The sequence below is a fragment of the Lygodium microphyllum genome, chromosome 30 (assembly GCF_053477565.2).
Source record: "Lygodium microphyllum isolate KBCC chromosome 30, Lygodium_microphyllum_v1.1.10, whole genome shotgun sequence".
NCBI lineage: Eukaryota > Viridiplantae > Streptophyta > Polypodiopsida > Schizaeales > Lygodiaceae > Lygodium > Lygodium microphyllum.
The window spans coordinates 57,072,487-57,093,179 of NC_141164.1; the positions used below are offsets into that span (position 1 = coordinate 57,072,487).

A 20,693-nucleotide genomic window follows, 5' to 3' on the forward strand; every position below is an offset into this window, starting at 1 on the left:
TTTCGTCAGTTACTAGAATTTCTTCAAACTATTTTGATAGAAAAAGATATAGATAATTGCATGTTAGGATTTAGATTTGCAAGCGTAATCACTATATAAAGGGGGACCATTAAAGTTATTTAGTTGTTATCTTCAAGATAACACAAAAATTCAAGTGTATCCACCTATAGGTGGTCTGGATCAACTCAAGCTAGCATTGACCATCCCTCTCCCATTGTTGGCCATTACCCTAGTTACAATGTGGGAAACAAGAGTCCTACTTCACTTCTAGTGTCGTATATAATAATATAGGCTATGGATCTTTAACCTTCAATAATCTCACTAGATTCATGATGCCAAAATTAGGCCTTTCATGTGCATGTATTTTTTGTCACTATTGCATGTTACTTGACTCACAACATACATAATGTACAAGATAATCAAATAAATTTCTCCATCATATGCTTAGCAATTAAGGTCTGATGCTAGAAATCTTGAAATCACCCAAATTCTTTAGAATCAAGCAACTACAGCTCCAATTTTGCTACTTGGAAGCCTAGATCCCTTAGCAACTTTGCTAACTCATTCAATCATAGGTAAATAAGCTTGCTTTTGCTCACATTAGTCACAACCCCAGATAGCTCTAGAAAAATTTCATACACTTTCATCAAATGCATCTACTAGTTTCCTCTCTATTTGCACAATATTGGTAAGTTATTGTTGGCAAAGAATTGGGACACCAAGTGTCTTCTTAATGGTATAGGAAGCCCCTTGCTTATTCCATGTTGCACCTTCAAATCCAAATTCCTAAGCAAAGGTTTGGTGATTATGATAGCAAAGAGTAATGGGACAATGGGACACCCTTTGGCATTGACATCTTTACCTCAAATGGACCTAAGCATAGACCATTCACAAATACATTCCAAAGAGATTGAAAGAAACCTACATAAATTCCACGATTCCTCCTCTATCATCTATCATAGTGATGAACTCTTGTTGCTTCTTTTGCTTTATCAATTCATAAAATTAATTGGTCGAAGAACCAGTCCCATAAGATACCATTTCGCTTAGACTAAATTTTGGCAACTTCACCTTTATGTCTTTGCAAATCCTCCATGTAATGCTCCACTTCTTTGAGAATTTGATAAAACATCCCATTACTAGAACACTTATAAAGAGTCATAATAATATACTCACTGCATTGCTAACTACTAACATGCAACTCTCTTTGAAGTCAATCTTGATCTTTGCCATACATATTGGTAATCTCAGTTATGATAGCAATGGATGTCATCTAGTTCTACGTTGGATTGCCCATTGGATTGTTGTTTTGTTTCCAAGCATCCTTTAGCTATATAAGTTGAATTCTTCCCTTTCTAGAAAGGAGGTGTTGAAAGAGAGGGGCTTCCATTTCTTTCTCCTACTAAATACATCCTTCTTGGATGGACTTCCTAGGCACCTCACATTCCAAGAGATCATAGTGAGCCAACTAACTAACATTATATCTTTGTTCGAACCTCCATAATCCAAAATAGTAAAATAGCACTGTCAACAAAACATTTGCAAGAAGCTTTTAAAGGGAATTTTTTTATTTCTTACCTCCATTAGACTTCAAAGAATTTGGTGGTTGAAATTATTTGTTTCCATCCCGCTTTAACTTCAGCATCTTTAGGATCACAACTGATAATTAATTTTCTTCTTAGGTTCCTTCTTTTGAGGCTTGTTTGTTTCCTTGAATTTAGCCTTCTCAACCTATGTTTTTTCCTTTTTTCTTCTTTTGAAGTTCTTCCTTATCTCCACTATTTTCTCATTTACTTTTTCTTATCTCAATTCCTTTTTGGGCATTCCTTTGCAAAGCACCCATCGTCTTTGCATTTGAAGCATGTATCCAAGAAGAGGGAGAATTTGACATCGACCAACAACTCAATCCCATTAGGATAAAAAATCTAGAGCATCTCAAGGATCTTCTTCCTCTTATCCCAAAGTACGAGAGCTCACTTGCTCCACTAGTTGATATTATTGTAAGAACATAGAGTGCTCTACCTAGCACTTCTACTAGCACATTACTTCTCCATCTAGCAAAGTAGGAAGTCTACGAAAACTAGCCCATATTAGGTATTCAATTTGCAAGACCTCCTCAGGAATAAAATCATTATGCCATGGAAGCATGTCAGTAAGGCTCACTTTAAGCCAAACAAGTCAACCCAAAACCCAATCTCTTTTTGCTTTAGATGAAAGCAAGACCCAAAAGAAGTCTAATGGCAAGCAAAACAATGTGAGCACCACTTTGATCCATAGGTGAGCCAAAACAATCTAGCAAACTCATCCTCAAGGGGGACCTTCCCCTAAAATATATGAACATGTTGCATAGAGAATACTTAGCATTGCTTTGCCGAATGCATGGCAACAGGGATACCACTCATGCACATAGCACTTGCTCCCCAAACTCTACTGTGACTCTCTTTTAATTCTCATTGAAACATTTTTTGTTACCCCACATCTTCTTCTCTAGCTCTTCCATGTTCATGCTATCAACGACAATGCTAGCATAATCCATCTCCATCCCATTGTCTTGCTTCTATTGCTTTATGTTAATGCTATGTGTTCCATTATCTATTACTCCTTGTTCACCCCATGAATATGCTACATGCATGAAAGTAGGAGTATATGCCACATGAACTTAATACAACTACCCTAGTTAATATACCATGTGCCATGACTATCTATTGAGAGCTCCCCTCTTCAAGTTTCCTCATACTCAAGAGGTTCTATGTCTTTCATTTAAGGAAAAGGCTATTACAATTTGAATTGTTTCTATTTTGCTAATGGATGGATATACTCCTTGTATGTAAGGGACTCAAATAACTTTTGATAACTATTTGTGCTTGTATGGATGCTAGGTATATCCCACACTTCAGGGCAGATTTGAGGGGAATTTCAAGATTTAGAGCCATGGCATTGAGTTGAATTGAATGAGATTCTTGTTTGTTTTAATGTGACAAGAAAATATTTATATTGTTAAAAATGATATTTTATTTGTAAATGTGTAAACTATTTGTGCTATGTGAGTAAGAATTAAAAGTTATCAAAATGCACAAATGTATCTTACAGCACATGTACATTTTGGATGCGTACAAACATATCCATTACAAGTGTGTATCGACATTATCTTATTTGAGATTGACTACATGGCTGATAGTTAGGCCTATCAATTGTGATGTATATTACTTTAACATGACTATATAACCATGACTATGTTAGATATTCTATACAAATCTGTTTTGATTTACTATGCATACACATTATCCTATGATCCATAGCTTCATAATTTTATCCAATAAACATAGCTATATTAGGTGATATATAAAAATTTTCCTTGCTTTACTATATAAACACTTATTTTACTAGTTATAGCTTCACATCTATATAGTAAAATTAAAAACCTAGTTCCAATTAAAAAAACCCTAGTTACTAACTAGAAAAAAATGTGTATTTACTAGTTATAAGGCTATTTACCATCTAGTTTAGTGTCTAAAGTTCCTCGTTGCAAATGCGAAACGTCGAATGGGAGCTCCAGCCGGCAGATCACGCCATTAGGATAATGCCAATTGAATGGTACAATTAAAGGGAGAAATGTTAGAAACGCAGAAAAATGATCGTCCAAGCGCAGTCAACGCAACGTAGGCATTCAAGGCAGCGATCAGTAGAGGCGATTATAACAATTATGGCTGGTGTCATTGGGAAGAAGATGTCTGCCGCAATACTAGCAACGATGATGATGCTGGCAGCGTTTCTGATATGTATGAGTCTCTGATCAATGTGGACTTGCGATATATATATGCTGCGACTATGCAGGATTGCTTCGATTAATGTGAGGCGCAGCTAGCAATCTGATTATATAGGGTGTGGCTATGAGTGGCTATGAGTTAAAACGGAATAGCGTGCGTGTGGCTAGCTATGAATGGTTGTTAGTACTGCACTCGCGAGCTGTGATAGGATGGTTTATATATATTGAGGACGGGAAACTGGATCCCGATTTGTTTGGTGTGTGAAATGGGCATACGATCATGATTTGATTTGATGAATATGCTTGTAATGTTTTGCTGCAGTAGTGGGCGTGGAGGACATCGGGGTTGCGGCGACTTCGTGCAACTCTGCGGTGGTGGTGGAGAAGGGCGACACGTGCTTCGACCTCGCCAGGGAGGGCCACATCTCCGTGAAGAAATTCAAGAAGCTCAACCGTGGCATCGACTGCGACGACCTCCCCATTGGCAAGCAGGTAATCATCATCTCATCTTTTACCAATACTGCAAATTAGCCGAGGTATCGTTTATTTCCTCTGCCTCGTAGTTTTCGTAATTCTCGCGTACACATAACACCTGAACCTCCTCACAACTGTACTTCGCCAGAAGAACAGTTGTTTAAGTGTTCCTTGCACTACAGGGCAAGGCATGCTAAGCCTAAGCCTATGCGGCACTTCCAATATCACTAAGGGTGGGTTCACACTTGCCCGGTGGACAAAAGGGTGAAAAATCCCCTTTTCCACCCATCTACAAGGATTTCTCAAGAGTTGTCCGCCATCTCATTCACATTAGTGGTAGACAAGGAAAGGAGCCAAAGAGAAGACATGGCATGAAGGAGAAGTATCCATGCTGGGCAGGTCGGAAGAGAGGAGCAAAAACTTGGCCATGACGTGTCAAAAAAGGCCCCTAATTTTTTTGGCCTTCCACCATGTGTGTGAACATACAGTTTTTCATGCTGAGATTTAATTGGCCATCTGTATTTGGGATGTTGTTTGTCTGCCGGGTCCGAACCCGCCCTAAGTATCCAACTGGAAGCTTTTTTTTGTGTCATTCTATAATTATTAAAAGCTTCTTTACGATTCAGCTTCTCATTTATGTCTTTTTCTGGTTGCATTTTCAGGTATGCCTTTCCTAAGGTTCAATGTGGCACATGGTATCCTTACACTTAAGGTGATAAAATGACAAAGCTTCCCGTGGCAACTCCATAGTCTTTCTCTTGCACGAAATGTTGTATCTATCATTCCAACAAAATTGCATGGACCAACCTAGTTGATGTTGTCAAAGCTTTACTGAAGAATACCTTTTTCGAAGTCCTATCCTTCTAGCATTTGATTCTCAATTTTCTTTTGTCGCACATTTCATTCTCAAATTTCTTTTGTCATACATTTCATGTTTGCACCAAGTGATGTCCTTTTGACATTTCATTCTCAAATCTCTTTTGTCACACATTTCATGTTCACACCAACTTTTTAGATCTATGTTTCTTTACTTCCTTTATGAAGGGTGAGTGTTGTATAATTGACTCTAATGCATTCCCTAATTCCAAATTAAATGTATTCTTCTAGAACTATCTCTTTTATATGCCCACTCACTATCTCTAAATGATGGAGATAAACATAGTGCTCACTCAAATGGTTCCTATAATTACATTTTCATATCACCCCCTCTGTTTGCACATAGTAGCATCATGTGACCAGAGCCAAGCATGTGCATGTCAACCAAATGAATATCTAGCAACAAGGAAAGGGGGATAGCAAAAGATGATGCTATTGCATATTAAGAAACATGTAGTAACTTAGCATCATTTAAACCATGATCAATCCCACACATATATCAAACATTATTCACCACAAGTGTTGCTTTGATTAGGTTATTGAGTAATGCTAGAAATGATGTCACAAAACTTGTTTTCATGCCTTATGTGATGTGCATGGCTTAAGTGGTGCTTCTTTAAAATATTCCCATGACTATTCTGCTACATTTTTTGCACTTCCCACTCTCTCTCTCTCTATGTTTCTTATCAATGCCGTACCTACTAGAAATGTCCTCAAGATAAGCTATCTCCCTCTTTCTCTCAATCGATCTAATTTGGAGAGAGATATGTTTCTGTGTATGCACAGAGAGAGAGATAGAGAGAGAGAGAGAGAGAGAGACTAAACTATATTATGAGAGATAGATTAGTGAGAATTTGTGGACGCATGATTTTCTTCTATATACACTTATAGAAATTGTTAAAGGTGTTGCTAAGCCCCCTCCTCTCTTTTTCTCTGTCTCTCTCTCTACATACATACATACATACATACATACATCATGTATGTATGTAAATGCATCACACATACATGCATGTACATATTCTAATTTATCTCAATAGAGAGATATCAATGCTCATCTTTGTATGCATGGTTGCTTTCTATATATACTTGGAGATATTGTTAAATGTGTTTCTTAGTTATGAGCACATGGTAATCTCAATCAAAGTTCAAAATCACCTTCAACCTTAATTTGTAGTTTTCTTCTCTATACAATAATTTAATAAGCTTAATTTAAATGAAAAAATCAAGCGTATAAATTTAATGGACTAGTGCCTTAGTTGATTGAGCATGTGTGCTTAGTCTAGGCTAGCTTAGCCTAGACTAAGCTAGTCTATGTAAGTGTGGGATAGATGGAGAATTAGATATAGGTCAAGCTAGGGTAGATAATTTTAAGATAGATGTATGCTTAGCTACAAACTATTAAGATAGCCAAAAATGTAGGCATAGACATAGGCTATGCTATCCTATAATACACTTAGGCTATGTCATGTTAATACATGCTAAGTGAATGTGAAGTATCGCTAGTAGTGTGTTCGTCATGGTAGTAGTTAGCATGGTAGCCCTCATGGTGATAAACTAGATAGAAGCGATTTCAATAGTTGCAACTAGGATAGCATTGACTATTTGAGTCTAGTACAGGTTAGCTAAATGTGAATTATACGTAATAGTGTAATGAAAACTAGGAACTTGAAGATAAGAGGATAATGTGCACAATAAGAGATAGAGATAGAGACAATATAGAAAAGGTAGTGAACTGTAGTTAAGCATTTATTTGCTAGTGGTTGTATATATACAAAGTACATTAAATGAGGTAGGTGAGCCTTATCTCTAAATATCTAAGATATTTATAAAGTGGATATCTATGAGATCCTTTTGTCCACATACTGACTTGTCCTTATCTTATCCACCTTTTATCCTTATCCACAACTTTATCTTAACACCCCCCTCAAAAGGATTCCATAGATATCTATAGAGAAATAAAAAAAGATTGCATTCAATTCATCAATTTAGCTAAATGTTTTGCTCTCCCGATCAGATCATGCAAAGGATTTGCATGGTAATTTTGTGCTTCATGTGAGGAACTTATTTGGTGAGGAAATCAATTGCATTGTCACATGATGGTACATATTGAAGGATGATATGGGAACTTGTTACTAATTCTCATACAAAATGATATCTCATATCAATATGGCGGAGTTTAATGCTCAATATTGGTCCTTGAATGATAAAGATTGATGCTTTATTGCTGAAGATTGGAATTTGCTGAGGCTAATACCCAAAACTAATTTCGTCCAAGAGTTTCTTCAAATAAATTCTTTCCTGGGCGGCCATGCTGCATGCCACATATTCAGCTTCAGTAGTAGAAAGTGCAATGGAGTGTTGATGTTTAGTACTCCAAGAGATGGGACCTCCTACTAAAGTAATGATAAAACTAGTGAGAGATTTTTGGGTAGAAAGATCACCACCCCAATCTGCATCGGAATAGGCTCGTAAGAGAAAATCATTGTTGTCTTTTGTAAAACAAATTCTCACATTTGATGTTGATTTTAGATATCGCAAGACCCGTTTGAGCTGCTTCCAAAAGTTTATAAGTGGATTGATGTATGGACTTGGAGAGAATGTGTCCTGCATAAGATAAATATGGATGGGTATAAGTAATTAGATATTGGAGATATCCATGTGCTTCCATGTAAGGAATGGTCTCCATTTCACGAGCCTGATCAATTGAAAGAGAATGGGAGGAGGATGGATTCAATTGTAGATTTTGGGCAAGTGCAGTGACTATGGGATTACATTTTAGCATGGAATAACGGGAGAGAATAGACATAATGTAGGTATGTTGATGAATTTTGATGGATGTGATTGATTGTTCAATTTCAATGCATATGAGCATAGCCTGTTATAGCAAACTGTGAAGATATGATAGATTTGGCTTTGGACATTGCATGAGGAGTGTTGGTAAGAATAGGAATGTCATCAACATAGAGACCTAAGATAATGACAATGTTGCTTTGAAGAAGAGTATAAATGTTGTGATCTATTTCTAGTCTCCGAAATCCATGGTGTAGCAAGTGAGAATGAATATGAGTGTACCACTGCCTAGGTATTTGTTTTAGGCCATAAAGAGCTTTATGCAATAGGCAAATGTGTGTAGGAAATTTGGGATCAACAAAGTTTGGTGGTTGAGACATATAGATTTTTTCTTCTAAGTGACCATGCAAGAAGGCAATCTTAACATCAATGTGGTGAAGAATTAATTTAAAATGAGCTACCATGGAGAGTAATACCCGTAAAGAGGACAAAGAAAGTCCATGAGAGAATGTACTTCTGTAATGGAGGCCTTCAATTTCTTCGAAACCACGAGCCACAAGTCGAGCTTTGTACTTATCGATGGAGCCATGTGGTTTGAGCTTTTTGCAAAGTACTGATTTGCAGCTTATTGCAGATTCTCCAGGAGGAAGGGGTACCGATTTCCAAGTGTTATTGTGAAGTAGAGCTTTGTATTCTTCAAGCATTGCAGCTTGCCATTGAGATACTTTAGTACTTTGAAGTGCTTGAGTAATAGTAGGACAAATTGGAGCTTCGGGAATAGTGATTGGAGGTGAGTTTCAAGCTTGGCCGAAGAGCAATGTTTGCTTGAAGATGAAGATCATGTAAGTTCTTGAAGCATAGAGTTGATTGTGATTGTACCTCTTTATTGTCAGAGTTGGATGTACTGAATAGAGTAATGGGCATTCATGGAGAAGTTGGAGATGGAGACCATAGAGTCGTAACAATGGGACCCGTAGGAGAAGTATTGCTTGATGTCGAAGACATTGCGGCTATGGGAGTAGACCTTCGAGGTTTTTGTTCATCAGTGGATGGAGCTAAGTTGGGAGTAGAGGCATGGAGAGGAGGCAAGTGTTCATGAGGAAATGAGGCTTGTTGAATGAAAGCTTGATCTTTATATAGATTTTCTTGGGAACTTTCAAATTGTGGATGACTAAGAGTATAAGTTTGAAGTGAAGATTGAGATCTGATTTTGCAAATGATGGAAGCTTGTTGGCTTGCAAAAGGATAATTGGAGTTGACAGATTGCACCAAATGCTACCGTTTGGAAGGCAGTGATGGTGCCTGCTGCCTGTTGTTTTGTGGAGGAGCTTGTGGCCTGGGACTGCTCAAAGCATCCATGAGCTTTCCATCATTTAGTGAAGACAATAGTTGTGTGTCATGTAGCTTTTGCTGTTGTGTGGCACTATTTGTAGTCAGCAACTGTGATTGGCGCTGATCAACAACCTAAGACTTTTATAGCTCTTAAAGGTTTTTTAAAGCTTTAAGGCTTGAATGCTTTGAAGATAAGGGGTGTTCACATGTGTTAAGGGAATTCCATCTTTTATAAGAATTATAGGCTGAGGAAAAAGGTAAAGAGCGGTTGTGGCCAGAACTGGATGGAGAGGATTTTATCGAAGTGAAGTTTGGATTTGTATGAGGCATATCTAATGTTGGGGATTCTTTGACTAGAAAATGTGTGAGAGATGGACATGTTGTGGTGTTGGACAGAATAAGATTATCTTCATAAAAAATGGCACTTTGGCCATAAATAAAGACTTTATCAATTGGATCATAGAAGCGATAGGCTTTGTGACCATGTGGCTCTCCATGTCCTGTAAAGATCAGTTGTGTGTCTCTAGGCGAAAACATAGATTTGTGATCTTGATTGACAAGAAATGCAGTGCATCCAAAGACTTTAAGATGCGATAAGTCAGGAGAGTGACCAAACCACAACCCGTAAGGAGTACTATTTTGTAGGGGAGTTGGAATATAACCTATTTTGAAGATATGTTACAGTAGCAATTGCTTCCTCCTAGTAATCTCTTCCCAGATGAGCTAGTGATAGCACTGCTCTTGCAGCATTGAGTAGTGCACGATTCTTTCTTTCAGCAACTCCATTTTGCTGTGGGTGATGTGGTATGGTAAGCTCATGTTGAATGCCAAAGGCCTTGGAATAATCTTTGAATTCATTTGAAGTATATTATCCTCTGTTTGTCGGTACGAAGAGCTTTGAGTCATAACTCGTGCTTATTTTCAACTGCTTCCTTATATTCTTGAAACTTGGAGAAGACTTGTGACTTCCTTGTGAGAAAATCTACAACATTATATCTAATAATCATCAATAAGTACCATAACGTATTTTGCTCCAGTGAGAGATATAGGATTTATTGGACCACAAATGTCTAGGTGTACTAATTGAAGTGTTTGAGTCGTAATGGAGTAAGATTTGGGATAAGGAAGATTTGTGGCTTTATTGAGAGCACAAGCTTGACAAAATGGAAGTTGAGAGAGAGAAGGTGGAATGACGCGGACAATATTCTTGTGAATAAGTTGTTGGTGAACATTCTGAGAGGCATGACCAAGCCTAGAGTGCCATAGGAGAGCGTTTTATGGAAGACTTGTGAGTGAAGTGGAGTTAGCTGAAGCATTTGAATAAGGTTGTAGTAGTGAATACCCAAGTATATAAAGCCCACCTTCTTTGGGATAGGTAAGTTTGAGAGAAGGTGAGAGTAGTTGTAAGATGTAGTGGTCTTTATAGAAGTGAGCTCACTGATACTTAGTAGATTTTTATTGAGATTGGGAACATAATAGAATCTATGTACCTTGATGATGTGATTGGAGGGAAGCTCCAGAATCTAGAAACCATGTATATTCTTCTTTGGAGTTTGATGAAGGTGCCCAAACACTCGTGGCTAGGCTGATGATTGTTTTTGGTTCCTCTTCTATGTCATAATTGCCGATGCTAACAAAGTGACCCTGACCTTTTCATTAATATTTGTGGAATCTATTTTTTTGATGTCAATCCTTTTCAATATGACCTTGTCTTTTGCAAACATTACATATGAGATGATAATGAGGGTTTCTTGTTAAGGATAGGGATTGAGAAGACTAGTAAGAGTTGGGCTTCTGTTGTGGATTACCAAGGATCCCTTTCAAGTTAGACCGAGAAGAAAAATTAGGCTTTTGTTGAAAGTGTTCACCTCTTTTGTGAAATGTTTTGGGTTGTAAGCACTTACAGCTAGAGCCTTGGATTCTTGATTTGAGGAAGTAGAAAGGGTATCTCTCATGACTTTCTCTTGCTTGATTCTATTAATCAGTTGATGAAGCTTGAGTTTATCAATGGAAGTTTGACTAGTAATAAAGGCTCTCCAAGATAGAGGCAAAGAAGAGAGTAGAAACGTGTAATATTTCTCATGGGAATCTTCTATTGGGAGGAGGATAAGGATAAATATTGATTTAATGCAATTTTTTTTATTACCTTCCCCCAGCCAAAGCGTGGCTGAGGGAAGGGAATGGTACTAAAATGGGAGAGTGAATGAGGTGGAGGGGAGAGTCTACATGCAGCCTAACACGTGGGGGGGAAGAGAAGGCCTTATCCCTTCCTATAAATACCCCCTCTAAGGGAGTGAGAAGGGAAGAGGATCGTGGTGAAAGGCTGGTGGATCGATCGCTGAGTGGAGGCGTCTACGCAAGCAGGGACAAGGAGGAACGCCGCGGGCCGTGTCGTTGAGTGGAAGGCCGAGAGGAGGACCGAACGTGGGCTGCTGTCACCTCTCTTGACGTGTTGGACGTTGGCGTTCATCCCCATAGGCAACATCAACAGCAATAAGCTCGCCTCTCTTGACGTGTCGGACGTTGGCATTCATCGCTGGCACGAAGAGCCGCCACATGCGTCATTGAGGTCACGTCCACCTCGCCACGTGGGAAGTCGTCATCCCATCTCCTCTCCCTACCACAATTGTAACTAGATGCTTTGGAAGCTTCTAGTAACTTCTAAAGGCCTCCTCCCAAGCCCCCTTTCCTGTGGTGCATTAACCCCTTTTCCGGGGTAGACTTAAGCCTTTTCCGAGGTACAATTAACCCTTTTCCTGGGGTGCATTAAAGCCAAGTCCCTTAAAATTCACCTTACTCTAGGAAGAGAAAACCCTTAGTCCCCATGCCTGAAACCATAAGTCTCGTCTTGTGTTTGACCCCGTGTTTTACTCTCATATGTTATTTTTCTTTTGTACACTCCTAAGGCCTTTCTAAAATCTGTACATGCTTTTTCCCCCAACTATAAATCCTTGTGTTATTTTTCAACTTTTCCTTTGGGTTTGAAAAGAAAACCCTAAATCCTTCCACTCCATTGCCAAAGATATCACAAGGGCTTCCATAGATGTTGTGAAGCCACACTCACACATAATGTTTTCCACCGTGATTATATCCTATAGACCCTTTTTCTCTTAAGCTTTATAAACCTTTCCCTCTTCGAAGAAGATAAGATTTTTGAGATCTCATTATCCCTTCTTGTGGTCAACTTTTTGAACGACTTCTTGGCTTGAACGAGAGACGGTGGAAATCCAGAAGAAAGAGTAAAAGTTGTCTTCACAATCGAACTCCGATGCTGCCTAAGAAAGTCCAAGGAGTAGCTGCGGGAGGATCATCTCCTGGTATCCATGTGGATATCTCACCGCAAAACCAGGTTTTTTTTTCTTCTTGGTTTTAAATCATTTTTAAATCAATCAAGCAAAGAGAAATTGTTAGGGATAGGATATATCTTTCCGAGTTATTTACAATGAAGGAGTTTAGTCTAATTGAACAAATGATAATGTATAGAACATAGTTTCACTCGAATAGCATCATGCATTATAGATCATCTACTTATTATAGTAGTATATTTCAGTTAAATCCTGAAGGTATAAAAATTGTATCTTGCACCATTAACCCTATCCTTTTTGCAATGATTGATCATGAAATTCATGAAAGGTTTTTTTCCGTTACTCAAATTACTAGGAAGTTATCATTGCTAACTGCATATCTTAGCAAGGGAAAAGATTGTTATTTGGCATGAGTTCGTTTGCAAAGAAAAAGGAAGATTAAATTGAATCTACCAACTGAAAAATCAATTGTCACAAGGATAACAAATTGTGATGAGTGATCAATATTACCTTCCAAAAGATAACCAAACCAATCTAAACTTAGAAATACCATACTGAAAAAAAATGCATTGGAAATGATTTAAAGACGAAAGAAATGTTTATACCTTAAGCACTTGACTACTTTCCTTAATGTAGGGTCAATAAATTCGTAAAGATAAAGAACTAGGGTTTGTCCCTAAGGTTCTTAAAAAGAAACCCTAGGTCCGACATACGTCAGTTTAAGGAAACTAAAACGGATTATTTCAATGCAGGACTTGCGCAACAAGTACAAAGTCATGTAGTCTTGTGATTGATTCACAAGACGAAAGGGTAAACAACCTCAATAAGGATGGCAGATCCTTACGCAAGTTATCTTGCAAATGGATGTATTCTTGGATATCCTTCTAGATAAGGAAAGTTATAAATTGGAAACTAAAAGTGTCCAATAAACTTTAAGGTTGACCAAGTTGGGTTAATAAGGTACCCCCTAACCCAGAATATAAATGAGCTTGCCAAGTTGCAAGATCCCTTGGAACGAGTGTGGATACATTCGAAAGGAAAGAATCATTCCTTAGCAGTTTGCCAAACAACAGGTCGATTAATGGAAATGATTGTGCTTGCTAGAGATTTTAGAGTACTGTTTGATTTTATGAATTACAATTTAAATAAACACCTAAACTTCAGGTTGAAGGCCTGAAGGAAGAGGCAGTTTCAGTTATCCCCGACTATCTGCCTAACCCTAACCAAGGGGGTTGTTAATGGTGCTGGGAACGTGGACCGAACCTGCCGCGAGAGGTCACTCCGTTGAGCTCTACTTGGAGTAGGAGGACGCTTGGGTGCCAGGGGGGGCTCTGGCCATAAATCCCTCACCTTCCGGGTCCTGCACAAGAGGCTAACGTGACTTAGGATTGGATCTTGAAGCCCGCATACTAGTCTACTGGCAGAAGCTTGGAATAGTGATCAGTGTGGAGTACTGGATAGCCTTCAGGCAGATTATGGAAAAGCCTATGGGTGGAACTCCTTGTATTTCAAAGATAACAATGATGATATGTTAATAAAAAACTTGTTTGATATTGTTTTTCTATGTCACGTGATAAGATTACGTGAAGGAACTAGTGTTTAACAGATTAATTAAAGAAGCTGGTTGTTACATGTGAAATTAATGTATTAGATAATTACATAACTAAAACAAACCGAGGAAAGTGCGAAGGATGGGCCATAGGTCCGTCCTGCGGTTGGGTGGTCCCGGTTAGCCGAGAACTTTTCTCAAAGAATAGCGGGATGATCGTCAAAGAAAACGAATAACTAAAGCGATGACCTAGAGTTATGTCTTAACGGATTTACGCTGTTTTAGGGGAACGGAATGGGTCTATGCCTTATGGCAGAGAGGTTGCGCTTTGCATCCCTCTCGTTTCCCATTCTCCTTGAACCAAGTGCAGCATGAATCCCCTTCGGACCTGGCGTTTCTGCGTAAAGTAGTTCACTTGGGTCCGACGCTAGTTGCTGTTAGTTAATGACCAGTCAGGAAAACCCTAATTCCGGTCGATCCAAGTGGGAACGGCCAGGATACTTTCGCTACGTGGCAGACACGCAAAGACCTAGATCGCAAATCCCGTAACATTCCATGGGAGTGCCGGGCGGAGCTTTCTAGACATCCTTTCCGATGGACTGCTAAGACGTGTCCTGGATGATACGAAGAGGACACGTTACAGTTGGTATCAGAGCCGACCAACAATGGAATTGTTTTTATGAGATCTCAATAAAATGAAGTAAAGAAATTGTTGCTGTCCAAACATTTTCTTACCTTCAATGCTGTCTTGCAGAATTATGAAGCGTGGAACAAGTTTTTGGCATTTCGAGTCTTGTTTATGACTGTAATGCATTCTCCGCTTTACTAACAAAGAATTGGGATGATGAACATCCTAGAGCAGATTTATAATCCATCACCTTTATACATAGAACGAAGATGGACGGGGTCTTCAGGAATCTACTATATAGTCACCCACCGGTTTGCTTATCTAAAGACCAACCTAAAGAGGATCAAATGGTTGGAAGACTTGAAGGTCGTGAAGCTGTTCGTTTTTATGGAAGCTCATGTAAATCCAATTTTACATATTTGAGGTCGGGGGGTTGAGATGAACTCATATGTATATGAGGAAGTAACCCGTGTAATCCCAGTAGATAGGATTAAAGTGTTGGGCCGCCATGAGAAGTATGGATTCCAACAGAAAGCGTATCCTGAACTTCCAATGACTTATCAATTCCTAAAGATCCATGACCCAAAACCCTACTATTACACAGTTCCTGTAGACAAATGCAATACAACGTTGTTCTCCCCAAACTGAATGTAACGATTGGCTTATCATTACATGAAACAGTGTATTCAAAAGGGCTATGCCCATGTAAATACAAATAGAGACTTATTTTTTTCAATATCTAGCTGTGCATAAGAGTTGTTAAAAAGTTAAGTAGCTACATTGTTTACGAGATAGTTGAACTAAAAATGAAAGATAAGCTAACGTCGATTATCATATAATAACGTTAAGAAAACCTTTATTCAGGCATAACCCCAGGTACAGGTTCCAAATTCGCCTCCTACATCAAGTTTTGCTGTGATCCAGGAGAAGAAGTTCCTCCTCAAGCAGATAAAGCCACTCGAGTTTGACGGGAGAGGCAGGTTTGTTCAGGATGATGCTGAAATTTGGATTGAATCCATGGAGGATTACTTCAAAGCAACCGGTACTGCACCCACCAATCAGGCTATGCTCGCCAAGTTAAAACTCACCGGCGAAGCCAGACTTTGGTGGAAGCAATGGTGTAGGGATCAAGGGATTACAGAGGGATCTATTACCTGGGAGACGCTGAAGAAAGCCGTGCAGGGAAGATACTTACCACCTGCATATCGCACGCAGAAAATGAACAAGTTCTACAAACCAAAACAACTAGGACTCACTCTTGACGCATACTACTCTAAATTTGTTTCACTTTTAAAGTATGCGCCACATATGGACATAACGCAGTAGGTGTCCAAATTTTGTGCGGGCCTAAATCCACCAGTAAATACCCGTCTCGAATCTATGTGTCCATCAGATCTTCAGGATGCACTCATTCGAGTGGCGCCCATAATTGAGGAGGTGCAAGCTAGACCAAGGGGTAACAAAACTTGGTCTTATAGTGACCCGAACAGAGGAGCGTTCAAACCTCAAATGAAGAGAGTTCAAGGTCATAATCAAGGACAAAGAAAGAAAGCAAGGACAAATAACGTCAACAACTTTGTTCCTACTCAAAGTAATGGCCTGAACCTCTGTTGTTTCCACTGCAACGAACCCGGTCACTTCAAGAGGCAATGTCCCAAGCTCAACGGAGGACATCGTCAAGCGCCTTTCCAAGGAGCAGGCCGTGGTCAAGGAGCCGCTACGCAAGGAAGAGGAAGAACCGCCTGCATTGCCAATAGGCAAAGATGCAAAGAAGAAGAAGAGGAAGATCCGACCATGGAAGCAAAATTCGAAAGAGCAACAATCCATGCCGCTTTACACAAGAAAGGGCCGAATCGCCAGTTCTCGGTGATTCAGACACCGTCGGACTATCAAGGTAAAGGTTTCAAAACCTTGATTGATTGTGGTAGTACAAATTCATTTATCTCAGGAGCATGTGCAAAAAGATTACAAAAAGCCACAGTAGAAGCACCTACCTTGCTTGTGGAATTGGCAAATGGTTGTGAGGTAACTTGTACAAGGCAAACTGCTAAGGTGGAATTCTTTCTGGGAGGAAAGAAGACTTCAGTCAAATTCAGAGTGATGAATTTAGGTATCCATGAGTGTCTACTCGGAATGGATTGGCTTAAGCCCAACAACGCCCACATTCACTGTGGAAAGGGTCAAGTTTCCTTTCGAAACTCTAAAAGGGAATTTGTCACAACTCAAGGTGAGGCAGGAGTGCCAAGAATCCAATTGGCCAAAGTATCTCGGATCATAAAAGGAGTCAAAAAAGGATTATAAGTTTACTTGATCAAACTCAACAAGTTAGATCAAAAGAAAGAGTCTCATGAAGGACCTTCTTGGCTAAAGGAATACGCTGATGTATTCCCTGAAGAATTGACCGAACTTCTGCCTCAAAGAGAAGTAGATCATGAGATTAGGTTAGTGCCTGGAGCTGCACCAATTGCAAAGAGACCTTATAGAATGTCCATACCAGAAGCAATTGAGCTAAAGGAACAACTCAAGCAACTCTTAGATCAGGGCTACATCCGGCCTAGCAATTCACCATAGGGAGCTCCAGTACTATTTCAGAAAAAAAGAAAGATGGGACACTTCGACTATGTATTGATTACTGAGGGTTGAACCAATAAACAGTCAAAAACAAGTATCCCATTCCTAGAATAGATGAGCTTCTTGATCGTCTTCAGGATGCAAAGATCTTTTCCAAGATTGATCTCAGGTCAGGTTACTATCACATAAGGATCAAGGAAGAAGATATCCAAAAGACGACTTTCAATACAATATATGGGCACTTTGAGTTCCTCGTTATGTCATTCGGGCTTACAAATGCACCTGCCACCTTCAATTGATTAATGCAGGATATCTTTAGACCATATCTTGATGATTTTGTGCTTGTCTTCTTTGATGACACTTTAGTCTATTCTAAATAGGAAGAAGATCATGAACCTCAACTTCGGATTGTCCTTGAGATAATGAGGTCACATAAGCTGTATGCAAAAATAAAGAAGTGTGCATTCTTCAAGCGTCAGATTGAATATCTGGGATTCATAGTATCATCAGAAGGAATATCAATTGACCCAGCCAAGGTCAAAGATGTGCTTGAATGGCCAATACCAATATCCGTCAAAGAGATACGTAGCTTTCTTGGATTGACAGGATGGTATAGGGTCTTCATAAAAAACTATGCTTTGATTGCAGCACCTCTTACAGACTTACTAAAGAAGCAGACTTCTGTTACATGGTCAACTTCCGAACAAAATAGCTTCGACAGATTGAAGCAAAGTTTGGTATCAGCACCTATTCTAAAACTTCTTCACCTCAATAAGGAGTTTGAGGTAGTAACTGATGCTAGCATTCTTGCCTTGGGGTGTGTACTTATGCAGGAAGGTCATCCAGTAGCATATTCTTCAAGGAAATTGGAGAATCGTGAAAAGAATTACGCCATGCATGATCTAGAATTACTAGCTGTCATCCATGCTCTAAAACGAGCTCTAAACATGAGGCAACGTCGGTGGATTGAAGTGTTGGAGGAATATGACTTTGAAATCAAGTACCGACCAGCGAAAGAGAATGTAGTTACCGATGCACTTAGTCACAAGGCATTCCTAAATTTCCTAATCCTACAGAATCCATCAATGGCCAGATCTCTGGCTACAAAAGTATCTATGCCAAATAACCCTATACTTGAATTAGCTAGAGAGGGAGCATGCCATGATTTGGCCTACCAAACAATGCTAAAGGAAATATCTACCAAGGAGCAGAATCAAAAGTTGCAAGCTAAGTATCATGAATTTTCCATTGAAAATGGACTTATCTACTATAGAACAAGGCTGTGTATGCTAGCAAGCGAGTCACTTAAGCAGAAGATAATGTGGGAAGCTCATGATTCTCCTTTCGCAGGACATCCTGGTTATGCTAAGACTCTTAATGCAGTTACGAAGAGCTACCATTGGGAGAGGCTCAAAGGTAACATTCTCAAATATGTCATTGAGTGTTTGTCTTGCCAACGTTTCAAAGCCAAACATATCATGATGACAGGGAAACTGAAACCGCTTGACATCCCTCAAATGAAATGGGAATTCATCAGTATGGATTTTGTTGTAGGCTTACCCCAAGTCTAGAGAGGATACAACTCCATCATGGTTGTGGTTGACATGCTTACTAAGGTTGCACACCTTATTCTAGTAAAGACAAACTATAAAGCCTCTGACATTGCAAGATTGTTGATTAAGGAGATATTCAAGCTACATAGTTTACCCAAAAGAATCATTAGTGATCGAGATTCTCTCTTCACATCACACTTCTGGAGAGCTATCTTTGAAGCTATTGGGACTCAACTCTATTTTAGCACCGCCTACCATCCCCAAATGGATGGCCAAACAGAGCGAGTAAACCAAGTCATCAAGGATATGCTTAGGGCATATTGCTCTCGAGAACCCAAAAAGTGGATTCAATACTTTCCTTTGGTAGAATTTGCCTACAATGCTTCTTACCAGCAAAGCATCCAGATGACCCCTTTCCAAGCATTATATGGCCATGATTGTCGAAGTCCTCTAAACTTTTCTGATCCAACCCTAAGGGTTGAAGTGTCAAGATAGATGTTGGAAGACATGGATGATCAAATAAAGTCAATAAGACAAGACATACAAGCGGCCAAGGATAGACAAAAGGCATACGCAGATTTGAAGCGTCAAGAAAGAGTCTTCGAAGAAGGAGACATGGTCTTCATTTGCGTACACCCTAAAAAGAGTTCTCTATCCCTAGGAGATTGCAAGAAGATAAGTCCAAGGTATTGTGGGCCGTACAAAGTCCTCAAATGCCTAGGACCCAATGCTTATAGATTACAACTCCCTAAGAACCTAAAGGTTCAAAATGTATTCCATATCAGCCTATTAAAAAAATATGTACCCAACCCTAACCATGTATTTGATGACCAACAAATTGTAATGCCTAGTCAAGGAGTCCTTGAACTAAGGCCGGATAGGATCTTAGATGTTAGGGAGAGACAGTTAATATCCAGGACCTTAAGAGAATATCTCGTCCAGTGGAAAGATTATCCTGAGGAGGATGCCACTTGGGTAGAGGAAGGTACTCTCAACCATCAATATCCCTAGTTTATCTCGAGATGAGGACATCTCGATTTCTCTAAGGGGGAGAGAATGCAATATTCTTGTTAAAAAAATATATGTATATATTATAAAGGCCAGGTGAAGTCTCGGGGAAGTGACAATGTTACATGGAGACGGGTTAATCTAATACACTGGCCACCGAGCCCAATCAGGACATGGCTTAGCAAAACCCGATATTTCTCATGGGAACCTTCTCTTGGGAGGAGGATAAGGATAAATATTAATTTAATGTAAATTTTTTTATTACCTTCCCCCAGCCGAAGCGTGGCTGAGGGAAGGGAATGGTACTAAAATGGGAGAGTGAATGAGGTGGAGGGGAGAGTCTACATGCGGCCTAACACGTGGGGGGGGAAGAGAAGGCCTTATCCCTTCCTATAAATACCCCCTCTAAGGGGGTGAGAAGGGAAGAGGGTCATGGTGAAAGGCTGGTGGATCGATCGCTGAGTGGAGGCGTCTACACAGGCAGGGACAAGGAGGAACACCGCGGGCCATGTCGTTGAGTGGAAGGCCAAGAGGAGGACCGAATGTGGGCTGTCGTCACCTCTCTTGACATGCGGGACGTTGGCGTTCATCCCCATAGGCAACATCAACATCAATAAGCTCGCCTCTCTTTACGTGTCAGACGTTGGCGTTCATCGCTGGCACGAAGAGCCGCCACATGCGCCGTTGAGGTCACGTCCACTTGGCCACATGGGAAGTCGTCATCCCATCTCCTCTCCCTGCCACAACTGTAACCAGAAGCTTTGGAAGCTTCTAGTAACTTCTAAAAGCCTCCTCCCAAGCCCCCTTTCCCGTGGTGCATTAACCCCTTTTCCGGGGTAGA

The 20,693-nt window shown here is 39.7% G+C and overlaps 1 protein-coding gene across 2 annotated transcripts; it reads left to right on the plus strand.

Annotated features, from left to right (window-relative positions):
• The first annotated feature begins 3,655 nt into the window (after window positions 1-3,655).
• On the plus strand, window positions 3,656-5,077 carry LOC148009875 (secreted LysM effector Blys4-like). Of its 2 annotated transcripts, none has more exons than XM_087673305.1 (3): window positions 3,656-3,779; window positions 4,089-4,258; window positions 4,903-5,077. In XM_087673305.1, the coding sequence occupies exons 1-3, from the start codon at window positions 3,704-3,706 to the stop codon at window positions 4,915-4,917; spliced, it is 261 nt and encodes an 86-aa protein (XP_087529431.1). In that variant the 5' UTR covers window positions 3,656-3,703; the 3' UTR covers window positions 4,918-5,077. The 2 variants fall into 2 exon arrangements, with proteins under 2 accessions (XP_087529431.1, XP_087529432.1); XM_087673306.1 differs by having other exon boundaries at window positions 3,658-3,779; window positions 4,092-4,258.
• The last annotated feature ends 15,616 nt before the right edge of the window (window positions 5,078-20,693 follow it).

Excerpts from the sequence above, each read along its gene's own strand:
- LOC148009875 (XM_087673305.1), top strand. The coding sequence starts at position 3,704 with ATGGCTGGTGTCATTGGGAAGAAGATGTCTGCCGCAATACTAGCAACG. Across the intron at positions 3,780-4,088 it reads GCTGGCAGCGTTTCTGATAT|TAGTGGGCGTGGAGGACATC; the intron begins GTATGAGTCTCT and ends GTTTTGCTGCAG.